This window comes from Arachis ipaensis, chromosome B7 (genome assembly GCF_059453495.1).
Source record: "Arachis ipaensis isolate K30076 ecotype BB chromosome B7, ASM5945349v1, whole genome shotgun sequence".
Taxonomy (NCBI): Eukaryota; Viridiplantae; Streptophyta; class Magnoliopsida; order Fabales; family Fabaceae; genus Arachis; species Arachis ipaensis.
Window position 1 is genome coordinate 23,718,814 of NC_142442.1, and position 10,125 is coordinate 23,728,938.

At 36.5% G+C, this 10,125-nt stretch overlaps 1 protein-coding gene across 1 annotated transcript; it reads left to right on the forward strand.

Annotated features, from left to right (window-relative positions):
- The first annotated feature begins 5,943 nt into the window (after positions 1–5,943).
- On the forward strand, positions 5,944–9,559 carry LOC107609322 (DUF21 domain-containing protein At4g14240). The gene is made up of 13 exons (XM_016311236.3): positions 5,944–6,324; positions 6,398–6,474; positions 6,650–6,733; positions 6,830–6,943; positions 7,127–7,210; positions 7,295–7,366; positions 7,609–7,676; positions 7,932–8,019; positions 8,111–8,184; positions 8,269–8,632; positions 8,745–8,791; positions 8,888–8,969; positions 9,153–9,559. The coding sequence occupies exons 1-13, from the start codon at positions 6,069–6,071 to the stop codon at positions 9,222–9,224; spliced, it is 1,482 nt and encodes a 493-aa protein (XP_016166722.1). The 5' UTR covers positions 5,944–6,068; the 3' UTR covers positions 9,225–9,559.
- The last annotated feature ends 566 nt before the right edge of the window (positions 9,560–10,125 follow it).

Here is a 10,125-nt window from a genome sequence, read left to right on the forward strand (position 1 = left end):
CTGCATTGAAGTAGGCTCTTAAGTTTTTAACCATATCTTGTATCAGTTTACATAATCTTCAGATTATGCATAAAATCATATAGTTATTCCAGCTTAAGTGCCATAATTTCAGTATTATATAATTATTTAAAAGTCATTTTAGTTCTTTCTGTTGTTAATCCATTTTTCATCATCATAAACGGTAGGGGTGAGGTCGAAGTGGTCCTCATCCTCTATTAATGACACCTGACCACAACAGAACATGTATTGCAAAAGCAAGCCAACGAAAATTTTCATCTATACGCTGTGTAACCACAAGGTTGTGTAACAACAGGTCTAGAGCAGTGGAAGAAAAAAGACAAAATCACAGTCAATGTGATCTTCTTCTGATGTGAGGCATATCTCTACTAACATTTAAGACAACCACTGTCCTCTACAAATAACGACAAAAAAAATGCAGGGGAAAATAAATTCATTTTGACAGCAACGGTACTTCATTCAATTATAAACTAAGCCCCTTAATCATGCCATCATCATCAATTACCACGCAATTTGGGGATTATCTACTAAACCATGCCATTCAACAACAAAATAAAGCTTAAACAGAGTTCTTTTGTGCTTTAATCACCAACATAAAAGACAGACAACATAACTTAACAATTACAACATAACCAGTAACCAACAACACATAAACAACACACAGTCACACTCTTTCTCCTTCCACATGGCGTCATACAAGTGATTCGTAACTGGCCTTTAGCTTCTCGTAAGATTCTTCCAATTGACTTACCTTGGCCCAAAGCACATTATTTGAGTCGCCAAGAAGCTTCACCTTTGTGTAGTTATAATCCCGAATCTTTTTTCAGTTACCTCAAGCATGACGCATAGCATCTCATAAGCAGCATATTCTCTTGCAGTTTTTTCAACCATCGAGAAACGACCAGTTACGAATAGCTCTATCTTAAATGGATGACCAGGAATAACAACCGTGAAGCCAAAGAATGGCCTTTGGTCTCTGACAAATCGTTCCACCTTGAAAAAATAGGGGCAAGAAATCTCTGTATCCAAGCAAACTTTCAGCAACCACTCCTCCATGCTGCTCACAATCGCAAAATCCGCATTAAGCTCCTTGGCCGAATTTACAGGAAGCCCTTTTGCAAATTCATGGCACAAAAAACCCAAAAATTAATTAATTTTCAATCCTAAAAAGAATAACAACAGAACATAAAATGTCCAGAATAAACAACACTTACAAATATGCAAATTGAACAACATCACATTCCATTACTACATTGAATAATTTCATAAATACACTACTGAACAAAAAATGAAAGTAATTTCATGAAACTTACATGATACGATTGGTTGTAAAGGATTGCCTCCACCGGAGGTAGCCAATTTCTTCCCACTGCCGTCGGAGGTAAAGTCTACAACTTATTGTTTCGTATCCTCCCAACTCGTGTATACACCAGGCTTATGACCCTTTGTAACAGCAAAGAATAAAAATCATTGCATATTCTCCTCCATCTCTCTTATACTTCAGACTGAACTCTTACCACTCTTACAATATGAACTATATGCCCCTATATATAACATGAAAAAGTATGAGGAGCCAATGGAATATTTGTACAATGTGTACAATAGAGGTTTAGGGAGTATTAGAGATATAACCATTAGTGTTACCTTTTCCCATCAGCTGAAGCTTTTGAGATGAGTGGTATCATGACATGGTATTAGAGCTCTAGATCCGAAAGGTCAAGAATTCAATCCTTAGTGAACCCCAAAATCAGTTTAAGTTTTTGGAAAGATGTTTATTATCCCTAGTACTCGGATAGTTATTCTAGATAGTATGGGTGATGTTCATTTTGTAACTCAATAGTCCATTGTACACATTGTACAAATAGTCCATTGGCTCCCTAGCGGGACTCATATAACATTTATTGTCCATTCGAAATTAGGTGCATGCTTTTTAAGGGTTTCAACATATTCTCTTAAGTTTGGGTTCTTATAAGTCATTTTCCATTTTGAAAAATTTTTTCCCATTCACCTCTGTAATTTTATGTTTTCGGATTCAAAAAAATTAAGCCCACAAATTTTAACACACTATAGGCCCCAAAGTGGACCAAACAAATTCGGCAGCCCACCAAAAATCGGGTTTCAACCCTTACCCATGAATTTTTAACATTTGTAAACCAGCGCCCAATGGGAGCTAAATTATAATTAACCCACAAACCACTCTCCCCATTCACCGGTCAAAAGAGGCCCTAACACATGCCTTCTTATCGCTCATCTTCTACACGTGGCACTCCATCAGGTGTGATAGCACTGCAGAAAGGACGAGGAGCGTCCTTCTTTTCATGTTGGCAGGTGCAACATATAACTCACCTTGGTTTGGGTACGATTTTCGGCCAATAAATTATTGACTTATTTTGATTGGACTTGGTTATTAAAAACTTAGTTGATGTTATTACCTAAAAAAATTAGTTCATGTATAATATTTTTGATATTTGCTTATAAAAAATAAACTCAATTGAAAAAAAAACTCAATTAAAAGAATTATATTCAATAAATATTAAATAGTAATATGTTTGTGATGAAAAATCTTAAATTAAACTTTTATCACCATCATTGAAATTAAAAAAGTTGAATAATGGGATATAGAAGAACAAACTAATTTTTTTAGGAGGGCATTATTGTAATTTCATTTTTTATGTAGTTATAAATTTAGGAAAGAAAAAAAATCACATTGAATAGTTACTTATTATCTACTATGTATAATTCATTCAATATAATTTATATAAACTATTTTATTATTTTTAAGATTTGAATCTAATACTTTGTAATTAAAAGTTAAAATAGTTATCACTTTAATTAATCTCATATTTATACATATTTATAGAAAATTAGATTGATGATTATGTTTTTTTTTTGGTGTACAAACTGATAATTACGTGAGTCTTTTTAAAATCTGGTTTGGTCCGTTTGGGTTTGGTGAAAGCCGGTAACTTAGCCGATTTTTGAAAATCGGACCAGATAAAACATTAATTGTTTTTTAGAAAAACCTGCCAATATTACGTCATTTTAGTTTTAAAAAAACAAGAGTGAATACTTCATCCGATCCTTGATAATTATCTCAAAAGGATAATAAGGCTCTAAAAAAAATACCCAACTCCGGCTCCTAATTTTTTTTAAACTGATTAGTCCTTATAAAAAAAAAACATTAATTTTTTTTGACACAAAAACTAATTAATCCCATAAAAATAAAACTCAGGAGTCGGGTTAAATTTTTTTTAAGGACCTTGTTGTCTTCCATGATAATTGTCAAAGCCGTTTAAAGTTTTTTTTTTTTTTGTCAAAAAACAAATACCCTAACTTGCCAACGGCAAACCTAAGGCCCCAAGCATCCCGAAGCTCACTTTCTCGGTCTCTCCTAAGAAGCACAGATTCACTCACTCTCGCTTCTCCATCTCACTCACCGCAGTTCCGCACGATCACTCGTCGCTCCCCTCGCCGGCTATTCTGCCTCATCCCCGAGACGCTAGTGTCTGCTCGCCTCTTCCTTCTCCGTCTGTGTTGTCCCGGCCGCCTTGTCTCTGCCGTGCCTCGCCTGTCTCTGCCTCCGCTTCCACCTCGTGCCTCGTCTGCCTCTGCTTCCTCTGTCGTCATCGTGTTGGCTCTTCTGCAGGCTCTGCTCTGCTCCTCTTCGAAGCTCTGCTATCTCTCGTCGGTGGCTTGCTCTGCAACTGCCCCAAGTTGTAAAATTGTTTCCGACTCTGTTTCTTCTTTTCTGCTTCTGCTGTGTAGTAGTACATAATGAATTACATTAGGTATAACAAGTTGTTCTTATTAATTTTTTATACTTGATTTTTTATGTTTTAATTTATTGATGCTAATTGTATTTGAATGTAAAACTGATTGATTTAATTTGTATTAGGTTTAGATGAATTGTATTTATATGTAAAACTAATTGATTTAATTTGTTATTCTTTTTGTTCTTTTTCCTTTTTGAGGCTTGTATACTAAAGTTGGAGAAACTGAGAGAGATAATAGAGTAGAAGACATTTTCATTTACACTACAAAATTTGTCTCCTAGCTTGATAATCAAATGATGACGATTCAATAAAAGAGTCTTTCTTCTGCTATTGTGTGGCACTCTTTAATTTCCTCAGTGGATTAATCACTTTGCAATGGTTTGATTTGGCGGTCAGTGGTAATAAATAAGAGTTTATTTTTAAAAAGAGAGAAAATGGGAAGGTTCTAGCCGTTTAAGTTTCAAGATGGAATTTTCATTTGAGCTGAAGTTTTTTTGTTATATCCTTCCAACCCATCAACGCCCAGTCCCAATTCCCTCACTCCCTACCCATAGCAGAGCAAACGCCATTGCCATCGTCAGCCCTATCACGTCTGCTCGTCGTGAAACCCCACCAGCAACCGTGAGTCCATAGACGTCGCCACTCTTTCCTTCCTCACTTTCTCTGTGTTCATCGCGAAGCCCCACCAACTACCGCTACTCTTCTCCTCCTCACCGTCTCTGTGCTCGTCGTGAAGTCCGCCTCTGTGATCGTCGTCGTCGGCAGCGACAGAGGGTGCCGTCGTCGGCCTTGTTCTTGTCGCCGTCCCGGACATCTCTGCTTGGCTTCTATCTCTTCAAGCTCGCTCTCTCTCTCTCTCCGATCTCACTCTGTCTCACGCGAAACGTGAACGTCTCTGCTCGCTTGTCCTCCTCGCCGTCACCTCCGTTTAACTGCTCGGTTATCACCTCCTCTTGGACGTCTCTGTTGCTCGGCTGTCTTGTCTTCTCTAATGAGCACTCCTCCGTTGCTTCTTCAGTCCTAATTTTTTTTCTGAAATTAATTATGATTAATATATACTTCTGAGTTAATTATTCTTGTTAATTTGTCTGGTTTTTGATAATTTAAAAATAATTTTGTTGATTGTTGATGGTAATTGTTAATTCTGGGATAATTAGTTATTTTCTGAGTTAATTTTTTTCGCTGTTCATTGTTGTTAACAGAGCTGGATTATTGTTGTTGTTTTGTTCTGACCTCTGGTTAATTATTGTTGATTATTGGTAATTTTCTGAGTTATTTTTGTGTTATTTTTTCTAATTCTGAGTTAATTTACTAGTTGTTGGCTTGTTGCCTAGTGAAATTAGTTAAACTTAAGAAAACTTGGCTTGTTATATTGATTCTGATTTCTGAGTTTCGTTTTGTTATACTGATTTTGATTTTTGAGTTGTTGGTTCCTGATTTTTTCTAATTCTTCTAATTCTGAGTTGTTGATGGTACTTTACTGGGAATAAATGTGTCAATTGTGTCAATATGCAATTAAGATATTTGTGCTCTTCAACTGGATTTATCTCTGATTTGATATTGGAAGAAGAGTTTTCAATGGATGATCTTGTTATGAATGAATAATCTTGTTTTCAATTGAAGATAAGTGTGTGTTCAATTGTTTAATCTCATCGTTGGTCCAAACCCTATAACAAAACTTTGCTATGAACAAATGATCTTATTTTCAACCGATGCTGATTGCTTGTGTGGTTTGTTTGTTACAGAAAGTACAAAAGGCTCTTTTTTGCAATTTGATGTCCACTCAAAATCTGCTTTTCAGTTTTTATTTTTTATTTTGAATGCTATATAGAATATTTTGGATTCTAGATTCTGTAATTTTGGATCTTTGCATGTTACATCAAATTTTGTAATATGGATTATCTTTATGATGGAAACAATGGAATACTTAATGATGATTATGATTACTAACGAGGAGTGTCTTTATTTAGTTGAAAACCTATTTAATTTTTGAATACTATATTCAATTTTTGATTATATATTGAATTTTTTTATAATTTTTCTGAATATTTAATTAAACCGATTCGACCACAGTTCGACTTCGGTTGGACCATTAAATTATTGAATTAGTTACTTGATCGGTTTAATGACTGGTCTGGTTTCACAACCTTAAAGTTAGTAATTTAACCGGTTTAATCGCCGGTTGGATTCTGACGACCCCTAGCTGCTACCATAGCATATCCCACCTCTGCTGGAAGAAGAGAAGTAGAAGAATTACTTGTTGAATCGAGGATCAGGATGGTGAATTTGCTTAGCGCGTTAATGGTGACTCGGATGTTGACTCGGGACCACCCTCAGGTTCAGGCGGCGTCAGCTCTTGGCAGCGAGATTCCGTTTGGCGATGTGTGGTGGTTCGTGTACGCCGGAATCTCCTGCTTCCTTGTGCTCTTTGCAGGAATCATGTCCGGCCTCACCCTCGGTCTCATGTCTCTTGGTCTCGTCGACCTCGAGATCCTTCAGCGCAGTGGTTCTCCCTCCGAGAAGAAGCAAGCCGGTACTCTACTACTCCTCTTCTTCCTCTTCTCTTTCTCTCTTTTCTGTTAACTATTCTTATTACTACGGTGTAGCGGTTATACTTCCCGTGGTTCAGAAACAGCACCAGCTTCTTGTCACTTTGCTTCTCTGTAATGCTGCTGCCATGGAGGTATTGAATTTCCAATCCCCTTTCTACAACTCCTTCCAATCAATTTCTATTCGGTGAATCTCATTGTATATATATGTATCTGATATTCGCAATTGTGTATGTAGAGTTTCGTACTGATTGCTAAACCCTGCCTAACTCTTAAATAGCTGTTGGCTTTGGAACTTGCAATCTGCAGGCTCTTCCCATATACCTTGATAAGCTATTCAATCAGTTTGTTGCCATCATTCTCTCTGTCACTTTTGTTCTCTTCTTTGGGGAGGTTTGTCATTTCCCTCTCAATGTTATTTCAGAGTTTTTGTCCCTAATCAGTGTTTTCAAGTTTTGAAATAGTGCTTCTTTTGTTTGATGGTTTCAGGTTATTCCACAAGCAATTTGTAGTAGATATGGTCTTGCTGTAGGTGCCAACCTTGCATGGCTTGTGCGAATTTTGATGTTAATCTGTTATCCAGTTGCCTATCCCGTTGGAAAGGTATAGTCTTCTACAGAACTTATTGCAAAGATGTTATCTAGATTATGATGTGTGCACAGATTAAGATCTTCTTGCAGTTGTTTTGTGGACAGTTAAACGATCTTGGTTAGTTAAGAAGAATTCTCTAGTGTGTTAGCAACCATGCCTGCAAGGGTTTAATTTTCTGAATAACAATTGTTCCAGGTTCTGGACTACCTGTTGGGGCACAATGAGGCTTTATTTAGGCGTGCTCAATTAAAAGCTCTTGTATCCATTCACAGCCAGGAGGTATATATTGTTATTGTTCATCAATCAACCCAACTGTCTTGTCTTTCTGTTTGATTAACAAATATTGAATTTGCTTGTTGTAAGGCTGGGAAAGGTGGTGAGCTTACACATGATGAGACTACAATTATTAGTGGAGCGCTTGATTTGACCGAAAAGGTAAGTGCTCTAATTCACACAACATATTGACTTCAACCTCTATATTAGTGTTTTGTTACATGGCAATCCAATGCGGTTTTCAATTTGTCATATCAATGCGGCAGAATTTGAGGTTTCTTAACTATTTTTAGTTTTATAGCACACAGTGATGGTGGAAAGTGGAAACATGTGAAGGCTACTGCATGTACTGGTAAATTCTAACTAGGGTCTTGTGTTTTCTTCTTAATTTTGTCTTCGAACAGACTGCTGAGGAGGCTATGACTCCTATCGAATCAACATTTTCTTTGGATGTTAATTCAAAATTGGACTGGTTGGTTATCTTATATTCATGGTCATTATTCTTTTATCAATAGGGTGTAAATAGGTAACATAATTGTTTTTAAAATGTCTCTAATTTTTAAGATGAATTCTTGCTATTCTTGCTGCTGAAGATATATTTTCTGCCTTTGCTTGCATGTTAGAGCTAGAAATTCTTAGGTTGCATTCAGGTAGAATTCTTAGTGTGTATACCTTTTTTCCCTAAAAAAAAAAAAAAAGAAAATTAACCTTAGCAACCTAAAACCAGGGAGGCAATGGGAAAAATTCTTGCTCGTGGGCACAGCCGAGTTCCTGTCTATTCTGGAAATCCAAAGAATATTATCGGTCTTCTGCTTGTAGGTTTTAACCTTGCCAGAATTTGACTTTTTTCCCGATTATGTAGCCTCTTTGGGTTCTTCTTATTTACATTAATTCTTTTTCTATAAGGTCAAAAGTCTCCTCACTGTACGGCCAGAAACAGAGACCCCTGTCAGTGCTGTATCCATTCGGAGAATTCCACGGTGCGCTTGTCTTTATTAATGTATTATCTCGCTTTGCAAATTTGGCATAATATCCGTTGTGTAACGGTTTATTTATATGGACAGGGTTCCATCAGATATGCCTCTCTATGATATTCTTAATGAGTTCCAAAAAGGAAGTAGTCATATGGCCGCTGTTGTTAAAGCCAAGTCGAAAGGGAAAGAAACTCCGCAGATAATTGAAGAGAAACAAGAAGAAAGCACTATTTTTGATCGGGATTCACAGTTGACTACTCCATTACTTCAGAACCAGGACGATAAATTGGAAAGTGTAGTTGTTGATATTGACAAGTCTTCAAGGTCACCCAGTATCAATAAACTAACTGGTTTGCAACGTAGTGACAGCAAAACAAATTCATTAGAAAATATTGAAGAGGGTGAAGTGATTGGTATTATCACTTTGGAAGACGTATTTGAAGAACTTCTGCAAGTAAATTTCTTTTCTGAAATATGCCCCTCCTTCTCCATTTCTCCAATGTTTTAATCATCCCCGCCCTCTGAAGTCTAACCTCTCTGCTTATTATAATTGTTTTACCATGCAGGAAGAAATTGTTGATGAGACTGATGAATATGTTGATGTTCATAAGAGGTAAATGGAGAACGAACCTTCAAAACTTAAGTGGTAGAGATGGATGAAGCTAATGCAAATCTGAGTTCTGATGTTCGTGCAAATTATATTTTGCAGAATACGTGTGGCTGCAGCTGCAGCTGCTTCCTCAGTCGCACGAGCTCCATCAACTCGAAGATTGACTGGTCAAAGGGGAGCAGTAAGTGATTAATTCTTCTTCTTCTTCTTGCCATAGTTGATATATGAAGTCAAATTTCCACTTTCTATAGGGTTTGGGTTTTGAATTATCACTTAGGTAGCTTGAAGTATCTTATGTAATTCTCCAGCATGAATGCTAGCTCATTATGTTTGTGTTTTGTGGTCTTGTTTCTTAAACATCCAGGGAGGCCAAAGTAAACCTGGGCAAACTCCTAAGAAGTCTTCAGAGGATCATGGATCCAATTCTACAAGGTAACAAGAAGGAACTATGTGTTAAACTATCCAGATAAAGAGCCGTTAGTACGGAGTGGTTGCCTTTTGTGTCAACAATATGATGTTTACAAGGAAAAGCTCTGGATAGTTTTTATTTATTTATTTGATTTTGTTATCTATAAGTTTTACAAGTTTCCCTTCTGAAGGGGAGTATTTATATATGCATGTATGTTTATTGATATCCTAAAGATAGCTAAGATTATTGGAGTAATTCTGCCAACTTTTCTGCTGATGGAGCCAAAACGTACCTATCAACTCTATCAAGGCAATTCTCAAACCAGCCCTCACTTTAAATGCTAATGGAAGGTTATTGTAACATGTATCCTATCCACATTTCCGTTTAATTATCGCTTCATGGATTGTACAAATACCAGTTTTAATTTGATCTAGAAGGTAATTAAATAATCCAAGACACTGTTGTTGACTCTTCGTATTGGGTGATAGCATCCGTATCTTAGAACATGCAAAAGGGTTTTTGATACGGAATTATCTTCGTACTTATTCAATGGAAAAATTTTACGTGGCTATATAGGGTATGAAATATCATCATGATTAACACTATCATTATTTCTATAAATTGTACGCTGTTGAAGAATTCCGTACTCGATCGTAACGTATAAGAAATGTAGTTAGAAACCTAGAACAGAACCAAATAAAGTAGGCAGAGAGATATGTATGATCCGGTCCTTGGTGGCTTGGTGCACTAGCACAGAGTGTGGGCTATTTAATGTGCAGTACAAATTTGTCACTCATGGAGTGGAAAGACAGCTACACACACCCCTCCTCCCAGCATAACACGTTATGTGTTCCTTCAAGAGTTTTGCCAATGAGAAATAATTTTTGTACTATTATCTTTTTTTTTTTGGTTATATTTATGTTTATAT